Source organism: Dryas octopetala, chromosome 1 (genome assembly GCF_963921425.1).
Source record: "Dryas octopetala chromosome 1, drDryOcto1.1, whole genome shotgun sequence".
NCBI classification, from domain to species: domain Eukaryota; kingdom Viridiplantae; phylum Streptophyta; class Magnoliopsida; order Rosales; family Rosaceae; genus Dryas; species Dryas octopetala.
Window position 1 is genome coordinate 29,900,165 of NC_141366.1, and position 21,599 is coordinate 29,921,763.

The window sequence follows — 21,599 nt, forward strand, 5'->3', positions numbered from 1 at the left end:
GGCCCACCACATGAGTAAAAATTTCTAAACCCAAGACACCAACTCGATCATCCCAAGCCAAACAAACAAACTTGTAAAACAAGTGGATAATTATCGAATTGAGGCCACCCTATCAAAGTAACCGAATGATGTAATGTTGAGGCCAGTGTGTGAGTAGATAGGCGTTGGACACTGGGTTAGAGCTCCTCCAATCTCTCATGCAATTAACTGTCATGTTGTTGGACTTTAACTGATCAACCTCCAGACTTAAAATTAAAATTGGACCTAAGTGAAAACCCTAGGATAAGCTTAGAAAAAACAGATATTTAGTCTAAGCTAGTTTGGTTTCAAGAATGTTTTGGGAACATAGGACCGAATAGCTCCCCCAGTCTTTCATGCACTGACATAGTCATGCTGTTGGATTTCAACTAATCAACCTCCATACTTAAAATTAAAATTGGACTTAAATAGTTCTAGAATTTTCTAGGAACATAGGACCAAAAGTAAAAGTCATGTCAAAACTCTATCAAAATTTACTTTTGACTAAACTATTGTCAAATTTGGATCTTCAGTTACCTAGAAAAGAGACTAAGGATAGTACGTGGTGCTATGAAAGCGCACAAAAGTTAAATTTGGATACCAAGTAGAGAGATTCTCACACCCTGACTATTAGGACATTTTTCTGTATGTATGTATGATATTAAATATTGTAGCCTACGAAAATTGCATCGTTTTCGTATGCCATATTGTATGGTTTTGCTATCATTTATAGTTGAATGATATGAGAGTAAAGGGTTGCATTGTGGAAGATCTTTAGTTTTGATCTCCTAAACTGTCGGAGAGGTTTGTAAAGATGAGGTAGTTGATTTGTACGATTAGGAAGCTAACTTATGTGGTATTTACTATTTATCATATAATGAATACTCTCTTTATAGTACTGATCGAGCTTTTCTTTTGGTAAATGTTGTTGGTTGTTTTATGTTCGATGATCAAATATAATCTAAACTTGTGTGCCCGTTGCGTTTTAAGAGGTCATATCCTCACATTCAAGCATTTGTGGATTTCAACTATCATTATTAATTTTGGTTGCGTTTTAAGAGGTCATATCCTCACATTCAAGCATTTGTGGATTTCAACAATCATTAATTTTGGTTTTGTGGGTGATTCCTTTCAAACTATTTTATCATTGGCTATACTTACTAAATATTTTACTTATTATTTTCAAACTTCGGAAGCATCGCTGAGAGGAAACACTACCCCAAGTACTCCCAAAAAAAAAAAAAAGCATTTTACACATCTAACCAACCTATGAATTGAGTCTAACCAGTCTGACCAGTACAGGAACAGCAGGGAAGACATAAGATCAATCATATAAACTCAAAGCATGTTCCTACTTCTATGGCAACCGATCTGTATTCATTTCATGAGTGCTGATCACATTGAGCGTCCCCGTGGTTGTGGCTGAGCAACATGCACAGTTGTCGTCCGATGTGCCGACTCTCACATCCATCGTTCAATCAACACAACACACAACACACAACACGGCACACCTCACAAATCCATGAGGATGAGTCTACAGATCAGAATTCTTCACTTAATAATATTTTCTCATTTATTATAATAGCTAACGCAATGCTTCTACAAGTGAAGTGGAAAAATGAAACAAGCATCTCTGTATAACCAAATTTGAAGAACAAAGAAAAATATTTGAAGGCTCTCTCTTCTTTAAGCTCATCAGGATCATTTCTCGCACTTCGACACATCACCAAACACCTCAGTGTAACATATTGGGCAAGCCTGAAAAAAAAAAGATACTGTCAGCTAAACTTGGGTCATTGCTAAAATAAGCCAGTACATTCTAAGCATCGACATATTTATCTTTATATAAAAAAAAAAATAAAAATAAAAATAGATAAACAAAAAAACAAAACAAAACAAGAACAGCTTGCCTTGTTGATGCTAAGCCATCTGGTCCCACAACCAGCATGATAAAGGTGTTTGCACGGTAGAGTGATCCGCCGGTCCCCTCGTTTATATTCCATCTGGCAAATCACACATCTACATCCAACAAGGAAATAATAGTCAATTTTATCCAAAGGAAACAGTACCCATAGAAAGATGCGCCATACAAGAGATGGAAAATTACAAATGGCCAGTGTTATTGGCACTCCATTTTAGTTTCCTGCACTTCGAGAGTTAGTGCAGGAAAATTATACATATTTATTTTGAAGTGAAATGAGGAGTCCTAATCACATTATCCTTACAATTACAACTGGTCACAGTAGCAATTCCTCTGCATAGATAGATCCAAAAAACTGCTAAATAGTAGAAGGGAACTAAACTAAAGTACTCACCGATTTAGGAGTGTCCATTGATTTAAAACCATTAAATTTTAGCAAAACTCAGTCTGATCCTATATTGGTCGATTTGTTGATTTATAATCCAAACCAATCAAATGCAATCTAAGGTTGTATAACTTATTGATGAATGAAAGAAAAAAAAATTAAAGAGAAAATAAATTGTCGTCAAAGCCTAGATATAAGTCATATGACATGAAGATTGAAGAGAAAAATATAATATTACCAAACAGTAAATTTTGGTCTTGCAGTGTAAGAACCAGAGACTACCCCAGTAAACTAGTAACCAGCACCTGACATGATAGTCCTCATTATACCTTCTCAGTTCCCACCTCATACAAAAAAACAAGTCTACCCCAGTGAATGGCTATGTGAGACATATATTTCTATCAGAGATAGCAAACCACAAGATTGCCCAAGACCCAAATAGGAAAATGAAGCATGCAGCTGAAAACCAAGTCCTTACTTTTAAGCTTGACAATAAGACACCTTGCCAACAATAAGCAAAATCTAAAGTGATGTCCAGTTCGCTGCATTACATCTACCATGTGCAACAAGGGAAATTCCTGACTGATATAAAATCATACAACCTATCTGCATTCCCCAAATAATCTAAAGAATCCAAAAATTTCTTTTTCGGGAGAAATTGAAACAAAAAGAGAATCAAGGACAAAGTTACTCTTGCAAACACTAGTAAATATAAACCTAACCAGTGTCTTAATGAACCATAAGAGATTCCATAACATAGGGCATTAGAGTTCAGATTTCCAATTTTCATCTGAGAGACTGGTCGGAGAGAGAGAGAGAGAGAGAGAGAGAGAGAGAGAGAGAGAGAGAGAGAGAGATCAAGTTATCACATTTTAACAAATGCACGTTCAATCAGTGTATACCTCTCATCTCGTGATTTCTTTCTTGAAAAGAAGCTGCATTTGTACTTTGAGATTGGAAGCAAAGATATCTGATCTTGGGAAAGACCTCGACTTTGAGTTCCAACTGCCTCACCTAACTCGAGTAACTCCTGAACATGAAAAATATTCAGTAATATTATTCAAAAATGTAAAAAAACAAAACATAAGCATCCAAATAAATGTTAATAACTACTAGATGTTCCCATACAATACGACGTGATGATACAACTACTAAAACTAAGGATGATGGAGTTAGATTTCACCATGAATACAACTCTATAGCCAGATCCTAAGTCACATCCACAATTGAAAGCTAATGAGACTAGGCAGGAATATGATATGCCCAATCATACTTCTATTCCAACGCTCAAAATAAAATGACGTAATCCAACTTATAATGAATTAAGAGGAAATGACGCTCAAAATAAAATGACATAATCCAACTTATATGATATGCCCAGATTTGGTCTATTTATTTTATACCTAGTTCAATTTTGGTCCACGATTTTTTTTAAGTTCTGTTTTGGTCCACTAATTGTTTCACTTGTTCAATAAAGGTCCAGATTTGTGACTTTAAATTCTTTGGGTTGTGTTTTCTTCAATTATAATTGAAGTATAAGTTATATTTCATCATTTTTTAGTCATAGAAACCAATTTGGAGTATTGTAATCTAAGAGAATTGAGATTGGGTGAAATTTGAAAAATTGGCAGTTTCGGGTACCCTACTTTGGAGTCAATTATCTTGAGTTTTATAACTCCAATTTGAATGATCTTTATATGGTTGTAAAGAAGAGATGCATAGTTTTTAAACAAGTATATGTTTGCTGAATTTGGCTGAGATTTGATAGAGTAAAAGGCAGGCTAAATTTGAAAAAACAAATCTGGATCTTTATTAAACAAGTGGAACAATTAATGGACTAAAACATAACTTAAAAAAGATTGTGAACCAAAATTGAACTAGATATAAAATAAGTGGACTAAATCTGTAATTTCCTCATGAATTAAATATCAAAGTAACGACTCCATATATATGAACATAAAAATAAATTCCAACAATGTTTGACATGAATTTTGGGAAGACAAGGTGAGAGGGGGAGGCACTTATGAAATATAGGTGAGCCTAGTAGTCATGCTATAGCTACCACCACTTAATTAGGCTTCAAGCGAGATAACTGGATCTGCTACACCAATACAAAAAGAATATAGGTAGCAGTTAAGAAAACAAAATTACAATAAAAATAATGACAACGAAAACTGACTTCAAGGATATGCCCAGTGCCAAGCAGAAAATTATGCAGAGCTGGGAGATAGAAAAGCAAAGAATTGGAGTCCTAGAAATTTACAAGAATCTCCTCATTAAGAACAAACAGCAAATTAAGAAGTCATGCAATGATTATTTAGCACACAAGTAATGCTGCTACCAATGAAGTAAACCTGTACCATCAAGACAAGGTACAGAAAAACACAGTTAAAACTTCAAATCTATGTTTCCAAGCTTGGTGAATGTAAATAGGTAAATGAAATTTATTTCAGTATAAAACTTGACCAAAATATCCATTTGTTACCATAATGAATACACAACCTAGTGAAAAATAAAAAACTTTTCAATAGATTAGACATATTATATGAAATAATGATAGAATTGTATTATCCAAATGGTGAGAAAGAAAGTGAAAGTATATTAACTCTAACCTCGTAAGTCATGCTATCAGGATCAATATTGTCTTGCCAAATAACCTGCATCTTTAACAGTAAAGATACTCTAATTAATCAATATATTGAACTCATTATATTTCTCATATAAACACAACCTTATATATTAATAAGATAACTGAAAAATTTGAATGCAATAATGATCTAGAGCAAAATTTCCAGGTACAAAAGCTACAATTAAGATACTTTAGGAAGAAAAAAAAAATCAGGAAGAGGCCTGCCTAGGTGTGATGATTTAATCACCTAATACTTCCATTCAGCCCCCTATATAGGTGCTTGTGTTCATATGTGTTGCATATAGGCATAGTCACATACATGAATACATGAGTTAGCGTGTATATAGGTTTTACTTATTTAGCTAGGGGTTAATGTCATAACTGTAAAGTTGACTTACCCTATTTGGTCTTTGTACTCTTGTATAAATATACCTTGATATATGAAATTAAATCATTCAATCATATTCTAATTTGGTATCAGAGCCCTAGGGTTTTTTTCTTTAAGATTTTTTTTTCTGTCGCTACAGAAACATCGCTGCCACAGTACTCCAACGCTACAGTACTTCACCACTGCTACAGTACTTCACCACTGCTACAGTAACGCCTCTGCTACAGTACTCCGACGCTACAGTACCATCAGAAAAAAAATAAAATAAAAATCTCACTAGGCTAAAGATTTCCGCTGCCTACTCTCTTTGCTGAAAAATAAAATTCCTAATTTCTACAGCTGCTGCCTTTTCCAGAGAAAAGCGACCCCAGCCTCTCTTTGTGCTGCCGCTGTGTCTACTTCTTTTCGAAAACCCTAGCCACAATCGTCTTCTACAAAACACTAGATGCAATCTTCTTCTGCAAGACACATGGTTGATGGAACATGATCCAGTTTTGACCTCAAGTCCTCTCCGATCCTTGAGAATAAGGTGTCATCTACTGTGACCATTCAGGAGACTTCTTCTCCAATCCATATCAAATTGGATGACACAAATTATCACATTTGGTCTAAGATTCTGGAGATGCATATTGCCGACATAAAGAAGAAGGGCTATATTACAGGGAGAAAGGTTGCACCTGCAGAGGCAGATCCTGCCTATGATGAGTGGGAAGCTGAGGATGCTCTAGTCAAGTCATGGCTCATCAACTCCATGATGCCTAACCTCATGTCTCATTTTGTTCAGTGTGGAAAAGCGAAGGAGGTTTGGGATGCTGTTAAGAGGAGCTATCTTGATGCCTCTGATTCGTCTCAGGTTTATGAATTGATGAAGAAGACCTTTCAATTGCGTCAGGGTGGCCGATCTCTCACAGAGTACTACAATGAGGTGAACTCCATTTTCATGGAGTTAGATTATCGAAGGCTTAATGATATGGAGTGTACGGCTGATGCTGAGAAACAAAGGAAGCGTATCGCTGAGGATCAAGTTTATATGTTTCTTGCAGGTCTTGATCACAGTTTGGATCAGGTCAGCAGTCGTGTTTTGACTGCTTCTCCTTTACCAAGCCTGGAAGAAGCCTACTCACTGGTTTGTCGCGAAGCACAACGACAGGTCACCATGAGCACTGAAGATAGTTATGAGGCTTCAGCCCTGGTAGTCCAGAAGAGCAGTTTTCGGCCTGCTCCTCTTGCTGGTTCCTTTGAGCCTTCTGCTCGTCTCTGTACTTTTTGCAATGGTATTCGACATACAGTAGATGTTTGCTGGAAGAAGCATTGTTATCCGGAGTGATATAAGCTTAAGCAAGCCGAGCGGAAAAACAAAAAATGTTCTTAGGTTGCTCTTGGAGACGCCTCTCTCTCTTCTGCTTCTCAGGTTTCTTGAGTTTCTTCTCACGGAGGTAATTATGGTTTGACCTTTCTTTCTTCTACTAACAATACTTGGGTTATTGATTCAGGGGCGACTGATTATATGACTAGTCATTTTTCCTTGTATAAATCTCTAATGTCTCCGCCTGTTAAGTCTGTTCAAGTTGCCAATGGGACTCCCATGCCGATTACAAGGGCCGGGACCGTCTCTTTTTCCCTTTCACTATCCATGTCTTCTGTGTTGCTTGCCCCCTACCCTTTCAAATAGTCTTATTTCCATTAGTCAGCTTACCAAGAGTCTTAATTGTTTTGTAATCTTTTATTCTACTCATTGTGTGTTTCAGGACAATCTCACGAAGACGACGATTGTCACTGGTAGAGAGAGGGGAGGACTTTACTACTTGGAAGGGGCTAGACAGTTGCAGTCAGAGTCTGGCCGTGGGTTTCAAGTTGAAAGAGGGAAGTCTGAACAGGAGAAGATTATTTTATGGCATTGTCGTCTAGGACATTCATCGTTTCTTTATCTAGAACGTTTGTTTCCTAAGTTATTTCTCAATATTCTTGTTGCTAGTTTACGGTGTGAACAATGCATTTATGCAAAAAACCATCGTGTTCCTTTTAAAGTCAGTTTCAATAAAAGTCATGTTCCTTTCTCATGTGTTTATACTGATGTTTGGGGTCCGTTTTCTACCTCTTTTGCTTCTGGTCATAAATACTTTGTCTTTTATTGATGACTGTACTCGGGTGAGCTGGGTGTATTTGCTGAAGTCTAAGAGTGAGGTTATTCATGTTATTCTTCAATTTTACAAAATGATTGTCACACAGTTTAATTCTCAGCTTCGGGTATTCCGTTCTGACAATGGTCAGGAGTTTGTTAATCAATCTCTTACTGATTTCTTCAAACAACATGGCATACCAGACGACGTGTGCTTACACGCCACAACAGAACGGCATAGCAGAACGTAAGAACCGTCATCTTCTTGAGGTGGCACGGGCCTTATGTTTTACTATGCATGTTCCTAAACGTTTCTGGGCTGATGCTGTCATGACCGCTGTCTTTCTTATTAATCGAATGCCTACTCGTATTATTGACTATCAGACTCCATTGAGGATGTTGTCACGGTTTCACTCTATTCCTTCTGCCCTCAATCTTTGCCCTAAGGTCTTTGGTTGTGTTTTCTATGTCCATGTTCATTCTCTCCACAGGGATCAACTTGATCATCGGCTCTTAAGTGTGTCTTCCTAGGTTACTTTAGTTCCAAAAGGGGTATAAATGTTTTCATCTTCCCCATGTAAATTCTATGTGTCCATGGATGTTGAGTTCTGTGAACAGGTTTCTTATTTTTCTGGGGAGGTTTCTCTGGATTCTCTTCAGGGGGAGATTCAAAGGAAGAGGAACGTTTGTGGTTGGCAGAAAAAAAGTTCTAGATTTTGAGTGACATCGAACCAGGGCAAATGGGTGATGAGTTGGAGGTTGAACGGCCAAACATATTGTTTGGAAAGGTTTATATCAGGAAGAACAAAACTGATATTGTTGTGCCTCCTAGTGACTCCAATTCTCCCCTTAATGATACTACCATGTCATCGGATGACTCTTCTGAAATTGACTCTAAGGTACATGTTTCTTCCCCTATAACATTAGCTTCAGATATTGTCTTGGATTCGGATGACTCTTCTGAAATTGACTCTGAGGTACATGTTTCTTCCCCTATAACATTAGCTTCAGATATTGTCTTGGATTCTAACCCTACAGCTTCGAAGTCTACTATCTTGGAACTACAAGTTGGAGTCTAGGATATGAGATATCCCCTTCGTACTCGCACTGAGCCTGATAGGCTGGGTTTCTCCAACTCATCTTCTAATATTGTTTATCTCATGTCTGATTTTGTCTCTTATCATCGTCTGTCTCATTCTCACTTAGCTTTTGCCCTTCAGTTATCCTCTGTGTCTATTCCTAGTCATTTTCAGAAAGTTCTTGGAGATCCTAAGTGGAAGTCTTCTATGGTAGAGGAAATGAAGGCTCTCCAGAAGAATTCTACTTGGGAATTGGTCGAGTTATCTCAGGAAAAGAAGACAGTGGGGTATAAGTGGGTGTTTACAGTGAAGCATAAGTCAGATGAGACTGTTGACAGGTATAAGGCAAGGTTGGTTGCCAAGGGTTACACTCAGACATATAGGATTGATTATCGAGAGACCTTCACTCCTGTGGCCAAGATGAACACTGTTGGAGTTATACTTTCTCTTGCAGCTAATTTGGATTGGCAATTACGACAATTGGATGTGAAAGAATGCTTTTTTGCATGGTAATCTGATGGAGGAGGTGTGTATGGATCCTCCTCCGGGATTTACATCAAAAGGAGGTAAGGTATGCACGCTGAAGAAGGCGCTGTATGGATTGTAGCAGTCGCCGAGGGCTTGGTTTGGCAGGTTGAGCTATTCCATGAAGGCATATGGCTTTAAGCAAGCCTTGGCAGATCACACACTGTTCTATAAACGGGATGGTGATGATATTACTTTGCTTATTGTCTATGTCGATGACATGATTATTACTGGTAGTAATATAAGAAAAATAGAGAAGCTTCAGAGTTATTTGGCCAAAGAATTTGAAATGAAGGATTGAGAGTTTTAAAATACTTCTTGGGCATTGAAGTGTCAAGGTCTAAGCAAGAAATTTTCCTCTCCAAACAGAAGTATATATTAGATCTTTTGGCTGAAACTGGTAACTGTGCCTGTGAACCTGTGGATACTCTTATCGAGGTGAACCTGTGGATACTCTTATCGAGGTGAACCATGGTCTGACTATCTATCCTGATCAGGTTCCAACAAATAAGAAGAGGTATCAAAGGCTAGTGGGGAAGCTGATCTATCTAGCTCATACTAGGCCTGACATATCATATGCAGTCAGTGTGGTGAGTCAATTCATGCATAATCCGAGCAATTGACACATGGATGCAGTGAATCGTATTTTAGCTTATCTGAAGTCTTCTCCAGGCAAAGGTATTATGTTCTCCAAGCATGGACACTTAGATATTGTGGGATACACTGACTCTGACTTTGCTGGATCCAGATTGGATAGAAAGTCTACTTCAAGGTATGTGTCATTTGTTGGAGGCAATTTGGTGACTTTGAGGAGTAAGAAACATAATGTAGTATCTTTGTCTAGTGCAGAAGCCGAATACCGTGCTCTTCACTATGCAACTACGAAGGTTACTTGGCTCAAAATCCTCTTAGGTGAACCTGGATATGGTCCTCAGAAACCGATAGTGCTCTTTTGTGATAACACGGCGGCTATTGAGATTGCTAATAATCCAGCATAGCACGATCGAACCAAACACGTTGAACTTGACAGGAACTACATCTAGTGATAGAGGTTCCTTATATTAGGAGTGTGGATCAGTTGGCTGATATGATGACTCATGCTGTTACTAGTGGCTCTTTCCATACATCGCTATCTAAGTTAGGCATGTTCGATATCTATGCACCAACTTGAGGGGGAGAGTTAGCGTGTATATAGGTTTTCCTTATTTAGCTAGGAGTTAATGTCATAGCTGTATAGTTGACTTACCCTATTTGGTCTTTGTACTCTTGTATAAATATACCTTGATATATGAAATTAAATCATTCAGCCATATTCTAATTACATGCATATTTATATAGAGCAATTCTCCTATCTGGACATCTGGATTTATGTTACTTTGGAGTCTGGACCTCTACTTTTGAATTCTTTTTCTTTTATTCAGTTATTGATGTTATGCAAGGCAAACTTTCTGTTAATTGTCATGGGTTGAAATACAAGTAAAGGGTATAAAACTAAAAAACATTGAACGTTTAGATTCCCAATCCACTGTCTGAAACAAAAAGGTCAAAGTTCAAAAATGTAACAAATTGTTGAAGATTTCTGACTTCCTATGCACTGTCATTATGGCAGGTTGATTTCTTTTGATGATATATGACAGGTTGATTTAGTCGCCGACCTCAAAAAAAAAAAAAGACAATTGAAAAGAAAAGGTCTGGACTTTAAAAAAAATTGGACAATAGGGTAGGAGAACTCCTGTAATTAAAGGTAAAAGATATATATAAAATATATATATATATAGAGAGAGAGAGAGATGAAGCATAATGTTAGAGGATAGTCATATTTTAGCACATAACAGCTTTCAGGTACAACCTGTTCTGCACACAAACCATGGAGAAGCTACATACCTGGTAATCATGGGAATTTTGATGTCTCCGTGGGCCTGAAATGTAAAGAATGATACTTTAATTGAGATAAAATTAGTTAAATCTCAAACATATAGTATATAAGTGGGAACAGAATTAATGCGAAATGACATTAGAGCAAAAAACATCCAAATGGAAAATAACATAGAAGCCACAACATCCATTTTAGTCAAACAAAGCAGAAAAATTCCTGTACACAGTCCTTAAAAGATTAAATTTGCAATACCATAAACTATTAAAAGGTAACTAGGTTGCATCAGTAAAGTTCAATCAATATTGTCCATGTTGCCAATAAATAAAAGGGTTAATTTGGCATGCCATACTCTTTGAAGTTGTACTTTTAGGTTTTCAGCAAACTAGTATTTAAGCAACAGGGGGGGTCCCATGGTGACCATATGAAGTGATCAGGTAGCTCCAGATTACATTAAAAAGAATTGAAATGTAAAAGAGCTAGAAGAACAACATAACAGTTCTTTTTCCCAAGAGGGATGAGTACAACATTATAACAGTGGGCCTATCATTAAAATAATGGGACCGATGATGCGTACCCTTCCAATTTAATGTTAGTAAAGCACCAGTTCATCAATGCCCCTTTGGACAAAAGGTTTAATTAGAGTAGTTCCTTCTTTGCATAGGAAAAATCCCTACCATGTTGACGCAGTTATTCCTAAAGTAATCTTTTCTCTGTTCTTTCCTAGGTCATTTATAACTTTGTTGAAGTCCCACTTTTATTCTATCTCCTGATTAAAAACCCCAAGCCCCTGATATATTCATTCTGTTTAAAACATTACATTTTATAAGCTGACCACAATAAAATAGATACCTGAAGAGTGAAGGCCCGTGCAATAAACTGAAATCATGTTGAGACCACATGGTCCAATTAGTAAATTTGGTGTTATAACTGAGAGTTTGGTAAAATATTTTTCTCATTGATAATGAATGTTCGTAATCTGATCTGTTGGTCAGAGAATGTTAATACTATGTGATTAGGGAAGGAAAAATTTCAAGGAGGCTGAGCCAATCATTTTAGTGGGCACCTATAAGTTTACAGGATTTGGCTATAAACTGATAGATAATTGAGAAACTGTACAGGACACATGGTAGCAGTATCCAATTATTAGCCTGCATCCATATGATCAAGTTATTGCAATGCTCTATTTCTGAGAAAGTTTAATTATACAAGGACAGAACGGATTAAATTTTATTGTACTATAAAAGCAATGTATATGGGCTGACCTAGAATGCAAACCCAAAATAGCCAGAAAAGGTGACTACCAAAAGCCTACATGCATGAATTTGACACATACTCATCTATGAAGTAATATCCCTTGAACTCCAATACCCAAAAATATGAAAAATAACAAAAACTTTGTAAAAATCAAGCACCAGATTCTTTATCTTCTCCTTTTCAATGGGTATAATATATTTTATATTAATCCAAAAATAACCACTGGGATTAGGTAAACTCTATGTTACTGGTCCCCAGTCCTCAGAGGCCCTGTAATGTTTTAATCATCAAATAGAGAATATAAGACTATCTACCCTTAGAAACTTTACCACCACTGAACATACATAGTCACTAATTCATTGTTTCATTTTCTATATCATATTTTTACCAGTCCCTAGGGCCTCATAAATAAAAGAGAAAACTGCAGAGTATAACCATAAAACTTATCACCACCTGGAACCCCATCCCCCACCCAAAAAAGAAAAACACTTAGAGCTTACATTCTATGGGGTTGTCTCGTGTAGAAGTGTTTGCATTTCCTTCCCATTCTGAATTCACTGCCACATTCTGTTCGTTAGCCATTGTTGAAGAGCTCTGCAACAGCCTTCTTTGTTCACCACTTCTTGGATCAGGATCATTCAACTCATAAGCATGACCAAAACCATGATCATAATATGAAGTATTCCCAGGTTCAGATAACCCAAACTTGTAATAATTCGAATTCATTGATGGGTAAGCACTCTCCTACATATGCCAGAAGTAAAAATCTTACTTTACATTGAATAAAAATGTAATATTTGCAGTGATTACCACTTACAGCAAGAAATTGAAAAAAAAATATACACTGATAGTACCATACAGGAAAACACTCTAATGTTCAAGATTTGCATATTAACAGTAGAAAAGTAAACAATATGAACTCATTACTTTTTTTTTTTTTGGTCGGAAGAACTCATTACTTATGAGCAATCGTTCCGTAGAAATCCATAAAATCACTCTTTTTCAATGAAGTAATGCAATCCTACAAATCTACATTTGGGAAACATAATAACACGCAAGGAATGACATTTATTGATTCATACCACATATTAGTATATTTTGAATCAGATTTCTGTTGAATGCATAAAAACTAATTAAATGAATCACCATGTTTGGGAACTTGAAAAGAAACCTTTTATGTAGATATTTCATGGAAAGTACCTGAGCATGTGAATCCCCTGAAAAAATAAAGTTCACATGTTCATAGGTAAGACCTTCAAAATACTCCATAAAACTACCCGCCGTGTTATAAGGACAGCTGGTGTATGAGTAATGAACTTCCATGTTCGGGTTCCAACTCATTTTCAGCTACTGCAACTCAGCCGAGTAATCTAAGAGCACAAAGACAATACAAGGAATGATATTTACAGTGGTGCAGAGACCATGAAGTGAACAAACAACACAAATCAGCAGATGTAAACCTGATCTTTCAACAAATTCTAGCAGCCAATATCATATAAAACGCATTCAGGAAGTCAACAAAAAAGGGCAATCAGTTTCACACTTTTAGAAATTCCTGCAAATTAAACAACAAAGAAATTCAAGAGTTGGCCAACAATCAAATTCACACAGAGAGCAAATAAAGCATGAGTTTCAGGATGCAAGATGGAGGAAACATTGAAAAAAAAGTGCTTCCAAATTAATACAGATTCCCATCATTTCATAATTCAACCGGCATTGGTAGATCTAAGCAGTTTTTTAAAATAACTCATCCCCTTTTTTTTTTTTTTTTTTTTCTATTTTAAGGAAGGATCAAATTCAATTTTTTATCATAAGAAATTCACTCCAAAACATTAATAATCTAAAACATCTCATCTATCCTTATTGATGAAGCCTGCAGTCATTTTCGTCAAATCTTTGATTCTGACAACACTCTAATGGTATAGTTTTCCGTCCAAACAAACAGAACAAAACTGATTAAAGAAAAACAAATCTCCATTGAAACCAAGGCATCATTATCACCACAATAAAAGGTAAAGTGCCGATTCCAGCCCAAATTGTTTAGCTTCCAACTGACTACACGGAATGAAACTAGGAAGAAATTCATCATTAGGAAATAGAAGCAACTTGGAAATAAGAACATTAGTCATTTGATCCAAATACCAAAGAAAACAACTCTCATTTCTTCGTTTCTTTTCCTTTCAACTTTCTCCGCAACCAAATACAAAAAAGAATCCACCACTGAATCTACCTAATTACACGCCATTGATCTCCAAGAGTTTTCTAATCTCAACCCAAAAAAAGAAAAAAAGAGCAAATCGGAGAAAAATAAGACGGAAAATGAGAGAGAATGTCGCAATGGATCAGAGCAAGTGAAAAAAACAAAAAAATATAGAATTCAAAAATGAAAAAGACTGATTCACAGAGGGATCAAAGGACCGACATTGCTGGCTTTTGGCTCAGAAGCGCATCATCTTCTTCTTCTTCTTCTTCTACGGTGCTTGTGTTTAAGAAAATGGCTTCTCTTCTTTGCTGTCTATGTGATGTTATGTATATCAGTATATGCCATGGCTTTATGCAGTGGTTTCAGTGACACGCGAAGTCCGTTTGATGAGGAGATTGGGATCACCTGTCACGCGTCATATGTTAAAGAATCATAGCATACCTCTAACCGTTGCTTTTCTCTCTTATTAGCTACCTCGCCACCCACCCAAGTAATTATCCGGGTGGTTTTGTAATTTTCTAACAAAAATTTTGAAAAAAATTTATGTGCTTCTAACAAAAGTGCTTTCATCGAAAGCGTTATTAAGTGAAAGCATTTTTTTATATAAGCACTCTCAAATAGGCCAGAAAAACAAAGAAGCTTATGTGTGTAAAGAGTGAGGAATGAGAAACTTATTTTAGCAATAATGCTAGAGATCTCAAATTTGAATTTCAAATTTTGTGCAACTACATGTATAAGTGTTTTATTTGCTGCCCCTTTTATAATAAAGTCATTTTAATTTATAAAAAAAATCATTTTAATTAATAATAAAGTTCTTCCTCAATTTGAAGGGTATTTCCCCTTATTTGAAGGGTATTTCTCCTTTTAGGGTGTAGAGTGGTATTTGTAGAGGTTACATGTTAGGTTTTAATTCTTAGATTTTGGACGGAGCCCAAAATCTTAGAGTTAAAACCTAACATAAAGCCATCAAAGAAGAAAAATAAAAGGACTTAATTAAAAACCTTAAATCACTACCGGTCTTAGTATAAGAAAGACTCATAAAATGAGCTGGACTCTAAGTCTCCCTATTAAAAATCTCATTAAAATAAATACAATGACATAATTTTCATAAATATTGAAGCTAGTTACAAATTAAAAATAAACCATCACGTAATCTAATTCAATTAGGTTTAATATAATTAGGTACAACAATACGACTCTCAACACTCATCACCACTATAACTTCAACATATATGACTATCACTCTCATATAGCTTTAGTACTATTCAGCCATTTTGAGACCCATATATGATTATGGTTCTGACTAACTACTGTTGAAGACCTTAGATATCTGCAAAAAGACATGCACTCTAACGTTTGAGCTGAGAGGAATTGAGTACATTGAGTACTGGATTCATGAATTTTGGAGCAAGGGCTTCACACCCATTGAACTAAATTATCCAATAAGATTGTGGTTGGGGTTGCAATTAGTGGTTGGCTTGCTTATAGGAAAAGGGCCATAAATTTGGTTGGAGATAGATCACCAAAACCACCTGACTCCCCAAAAAGGAAAATGAATGTCAGTTAAAGGTTCGTTAGGACTCAACTTATATAAACTATTTTCTGTGAGAAAAAAGGTCCTCTAAGACAAAAGGAAAATGAAAATGACCTAGCTGTGTCTTGTCGAAGCTCATTAATAATGTGAAGGGGCCACTATGTTTTTAAAGTTTTCTTGGTGCTGTTGTTCCCTTTAAACAAAGATTGAATAGAAAAAGAAGTGTAAACCGGGCACGCAAAAAGTTTGTCATGAATGCTAGCTGTTGCCACTAGCTAGGTGCATGTAGTACCATTTTTGTGTATGGGTGGCTGCGGTGCAATTATCATCTAACTTTCTACCTTCTCCAAATTTCAAGTGAATGAATTGGAGCCTAGGTCTTTAAGTACAGTCACTTATAGACTTTACCTGTAGTTTATATTGAATATTTATCTCATCAAAAGCATCTCATCTTATTGTGTATTATTTGCTCACTAAGGCTCTATTATTAGTTTATGGTCAAATGACTCAAATTACACGTATGTTTAGTCTTTGTAATTTAGTTATTTGTTTTTTAATATTATGCATGTGGTTTTAATCCTTTTTAACCTAGCATACCCATATGATTTATATATATATATATATATATCCATTACCATTTAAGAAAAAAGTACGTCTTATTTTCGCTTAATTTGATGTGTGCTTAATTCACGTTATAATGGAATAATCGTTATTTCATATTTATTTTACTTAATTAGTCAAATATATTTTTGCACGCCAAATCACAACAATATACACAAAATAATAAAGATAATTAAATGGTGATGTTATTAAAAAGTTAAAAACCGGCCACTCCAGTAAAATTGAAAAAATAATCAATCCACATGGACTAAGCATGCAATTTGTCCTCATTTAGGTAATGCCAAGCTTGCACTTACTAAGTGGGGGAATCAAAGCCTAGCTAGTAATGTCCATGGAAGATTAAAACCTGAAAATTTTCTCGATCTTATCATATAGTTTGACATTTTTTTGGTATAATTTGACATGTTACAAGACGTACTATAAATAAATTTGTTGATTAGATTATTGTTCTAATTTAGAGAATATGATAATATGACATGTAATTAAGGAGATCATTCCTAGTTGCAATGGTGTGAACATTATTACCACTTGACCCAAATGGAACATGCATGTTATTCTTTTCATCATCACTCTAATATATTCCAGCCTCCAATCGTTTTTCATTGGTGACTTGAGCTTAATGGCAAAGGTTGTTAGGCATGTGAGAGAGAGAGAGAGAGAGAGAGAGAGAGAGAGAGAGAGAGAGAGAGAGAGAGAGAGTTGAGCAAGAAGCAGACATGAATGAGTGATGAGGATGGAATAAAACCCTGGCGTGCAAGAGAAGGGAAGGACAAATCATAAATATTCTCTATTCTTTTTGTCTGCAGACGTGTCTGCAATGAAAATAAGTCACTTTGGCTGTTACGTCCCAATTGTTGCATGAGGCCCCAATAATGCTTCTTTTCTCATTGGGTTCCCTCCACAATCAACACTTTTACACATGTTTGAGCCAAATCTAGCCAAACACTTTACCAAGATAAAATTTACCTTCATTTCAAACGGTGAAAAAAAAAAAAAAAAAAACAAGGATTTATTCTCACAAGGAAGGAACAACTTTTGATCCTTCTTTTAAAGAAGAGATCTTAGGAACAAAAAAGTGTTGACACTAGCTAGATGGTAACTGTTATGTCCATGGTAAAGCTCTGTAAAGCCAAGCAGTTAAAGCACTTCCTTGCACACAGTAAATTAACAACCTCTACTAGTATTGCCACACTCTCCTCCCCATTTTGAGCTAGCCCTTGTATTATTTTCAAGCTAGCTAGACATGGTATAGTCCTGAGAAAATGAAGTGGGAGAAGCACGTACCAGTGGTGCAACCAGCTAGCTAGTTGTCAAAACCAGCAGCGCGCAGATATGCAGTAGAGCCATCTTTCCTGGGACATTAATTACAACAACTTAATTGAATCTGTTACTTCAAAAATGCATACAATACCACTTGGAATATATTTGGCAGGATGGTATATATATATATATATATATATATATATATATATATATATGTACTCATCGTTAACTTTCTAGACTTCAAACAGGTCTATATGAAGAATCCCTTGCATTTCATGCTGAAAGTCTTGTGAATATTAAGGGTAATGAGCACTTGATCTTGAACAAGATGGGGCAGTAAAAGAGTCGGCACTTGAGTAGAGCTTAATGGTTTTCTCACAAAATTGATGGAGTGAGGAAATTTCTGAGTCTTCTAAGTTTGCATTCCTCTTCTGAATTGGAGGTGGGTATTTATATACAGGCAGTATAGGTTTCTTGATTTGAAATCCCTAATTCTCAAAACTTAGGAATTGATCAATTTGTGAAATTAAATCCTGATTTGTGTTGATTTGAATTTGTTGGGATTTTTGCAGTAATTTATTTAGTACAAATGACAAGAAAAATTAAAGTAAATAAATAAAGCACACAAACACAACATAGAGATATACGTGGTTTCCTCTTAATTTGAGGTACGTCTACGAGGCGTGTTCCGGTCTTTCTTTACCATTGAGAAATATTGAGAATAACAGTACAAGCTAGAACCACTCGTGTTTAATATCCCAAACCCGAGCCCTTAAACCCTTGTACACCCCTCTCAACTTACCCTCTCAAATACCAGTAAAGAGAACTCTCTCTATAGCTTGTAGAGAATGATTTTTCGGATTGCCTCAATGCATTGATCTGATGCATATTTATAGGCACTTGAACTCAATGGCAAATTTGTGAATATCATGGCACTTGTAATGCCAAGTCAAAGTCTTCCTTATTTTTAGTTCAATGTACGTCTCCTGCACTACTGTTGCAATTTCAGCTGTGCATTAATGTGCAATATGAAGATTGCTTCCTTGCTTTCAAATAAGGCTGCACCACCCATCTGTATATAGCTACCTAGCTATGGCTAGCTACTAGATGAATTAAATTGAGCCACACCAAGTGTGGCTTGGCTGCCACCGTCCAACAATCTCCACCTTGGCGAAGATTTAATGATCGACCTCCACCTGAAACCTCAGGTTCTGCATCTTTACATAAAGATGCCCATCCCCACGCCCTGGGATGCTCCATCAATCTTAGCAGTGTGAGAGATTGATCAAGTTCAAGCATCGCTTGAACTTGTGTGTAGTAACCGGCTTTGTAAATATATCAGCTGCATTGTTCTCTGTATGGATTTTCTTCAAATTTATTTTGCCTTCTTCTACCCATTCTCTGATGGCATGATACCTCACATCAATGTGTTTGGTCCTAGCATGGTAAACTTGATTATTTGCCAAGTGCAAAGCACTTTGACTATCACAATACAGCTCCAAGCTTTCTTGCTTCAATCCCAGTTCCTTGACTAAACCTATCAACCACTTAGCAGCTTCGACTGCTGCCATATATTCCGCTTCAGTTGTGGATAAAGCGGGAGTTGATTGAAGCATAGCTTTCCAACTGATAGGACCACCTGCAAGAGTAAAGACATACCCTGTAGTAGATCTTCGTCTATCTAGATCACCTGCATAATCCGCATCAACGTACCCCACAACCTGTCCGATTCCATCATATTTTTGATACAAGATGCCGAAATCCACTGTACCTTTCAAGTATCTGAATATCCATTTAACAGCATTCCAGTGTTCTTTTCCCGAATTATCCATATACTTACTCACAATACTAACTGCTTGTGAAATGTCTGGCCGATTGCAAACCATGGCATACATTAAGCTTCCAACTGCACTGGCATATGGTACTCGAGACATTTCCTCCACCTCTTTTTCTGTAGATGGACAAAGTCTAGCAGATAATTTAAAGTGGTTAGCTAAAGGAATACGTACCGGTTTTGCATTATCCATGCTAAACCTTTTAAGGACTTTCTCCACGTATTTTTTCTGTGACACCCATAGCTTTCTTTTTTCTATGTCCCCCGGAATTTCCATTCCAAGGATCTTTTTAGCAGCACCTAGATCCTTCATATCAAATTCCTTCCGCAATCTGGACTTCAACAAGTCTAGCTCATGCATGTTATTTGATGCAATTAACATATCATCAACATAAAGCATCAGAGTAATGAAAGCACCATCACTATGCATCTTGAAATAAACACAACTATCATAGTTGCTCCTCATGTAGCCATTATGCACCATAAAGGAATCAAACCTCCTATACCATTGTCTGAGAGATTGCTTTAATCCGTAAAGAGATCTTTTGAGTTTGCATACTAGATGCTCTTTACCTTGCTCCTTGAATCCTTCAGGTTGTTCCATTAATATTTCCTCCTCCAATTCTCCATGAAGGAATGCAGTCTTGACATCAAGTTGTTGTGGTTCAAGATCAAACATTGCTACCATGGCTAACATGACACGAATAGATGAATGTTTTACAACAAGAGAGAAAATTTCATTATAGTCAATCCCTTCCACTTGCCTGTAACCTTTAGCCACAAGTCGTGCCTTGAATTTTTCTCCTTCATTTTCAGATGTGGGTTCCTTTTTGCGATACACCCACTTGCAACCAATCACCTTTCGTCCCTTGAGTTTTTGAACAAGCTCCCAAGTATGGTTCTTGTGTAAAGACTTCATTTCACCCATCATTGCAAGCATCCACCTTTGACTTTCTTTGTTGTTGATTGCTTCCTGAAAACAAGATGGATCTCCGCTGCCAACAATTAGTGCAAAAGAAACCATATCTTCAAACCTATACCTGGTTGGTGCTTTAGGTCTTCCAGTAGCTAAAGAAGTAGGTTCTTGCTGCCTGTTGTCACCAGATGTATCTTCCTCAGAAGATGTTGATGCATCATCTTCTTGGTCAGGCCGTTTCACTTCATCTGGTTCTGCCTCAACTGAGATTTTCTTTGTATTGGTCTCTACCAGTGTATCGGCTTCCTCCCTTTTTAGATTTAGCATATGTTCTTCATTGAAGACGACATCCTTGCTAATTACAACTTTTCGTGCAACTGGATCCCAAAGTTTGTAGCCTTTCACACCTTTTTCATAACCAATGAATATGCATTGTTTTGACTTTGGGTCCAACTTTGACCGTTGTTGTTCCTGCACGTACGTGTACATAGGCTGGACAACCAAATATTCTCAAACTAGAATAATTAATTGGTTTACCTATCCAGACCTCCTCAGGAATTTTTGCATTAATAGCCGAAGACGGTGACTTGTTAACAATATAGCATGCCATGTTAACAGCCTCAGCCCAAAATGATTTTGGCAAACCTGCATGGATTCTCATGCATCTGGCTTTCTCTAAAAGGGTCATGTTCATTCTTTCTGCTACACCATTTTGTTGTGGCCCGCCTGGTGTAGTGTAATGTCTGGTGATCCCTTCCGTCTCGCAAAACTTCTTGAATACATGAAGTGTGTATTCAGTTCCGTTGTCTGTCCGTAGGTACTTGATCTACTTCCATGCCTGTTTCTCAACTTCAGCTTTCCACCGCTTGAATGTGTCAAACACTTCATTTTTGTGCTTCATGAAATAGACCCACACTTTTCTGGAAAAGTCATCAATGAATGTGACAAAATATACAGCCCCACTTTTAGATGGAATTGTCACGGGTCCCCATACATCTGAGTGTATGTACTCCAGCACGTTCTTGCTTGTATGT

The 21,599-nt window shown here is 36.6% G+C and overlaps 1 protein-coding gene across 3 annotated transcripts; it reads right to left on the reverse strand.

Moving 5' to 3' along the window:
- Nucleotides 1-1,340: 1,340 nt before the first annotated feature.
- LOC147299634 (E3 ubiquitin-protein ligase BIG BROTHER-like) lies at nucleotides 1,341-14,832 on the reverse strand. Of its 3 annotated transcripts, none has more exons than XM_086255094.1 (9): nucleotides 14,617-14,832; nucleotides 13,655-13,749; nucleotides 13,395-13,564; nucleotides 12,695-12,938; nucleotides 10,949-10,983; nucleotides 4,937-4,981; nucleotides 3,227-3,354; nucleotides 1,929-2,037; nucleotides 1,341-1,776 (listed from the first exon to the last, which is right to left on the reverse strand). In XM_086255094.1, exons 3-9 carry the CDS (start codon nucleotides 13,533-13,535, stop codon nucleotides 1,720-1,722), a joined length of 759 nt encoding a protein of 252 aa, XP_086111220.1. In that variant the 5' UTR covers nucleotides 13,536-13,564; nucleotides 13,655-13,749; nucleotides 14,617-14,832; the 3' UTR covers nucleotides 1,341-1,719. The 3 variants fall into 3 exon arrangements, with proteins under 3 accessions (XP_086111220.1, XP_086111204.1, XP_086111213.1); XM_086255078.1 differs by having other exon boundaries at nucleotides 1,342-1,776; nucleotides 4,937-4,987; nucleotides 14,617-14,830; XM_086255087.1 differs by lacking the exon at nucleotides 13,655-13,749 and having other exon boundaries at nucleotides 1,343-1,776; nucleotides 4,937-4,987; nucleotides 14,617-14,830.
- Between the last annotated feature and the right edge of the window lie 6,767 nt (nucleotides 14,833-21,599).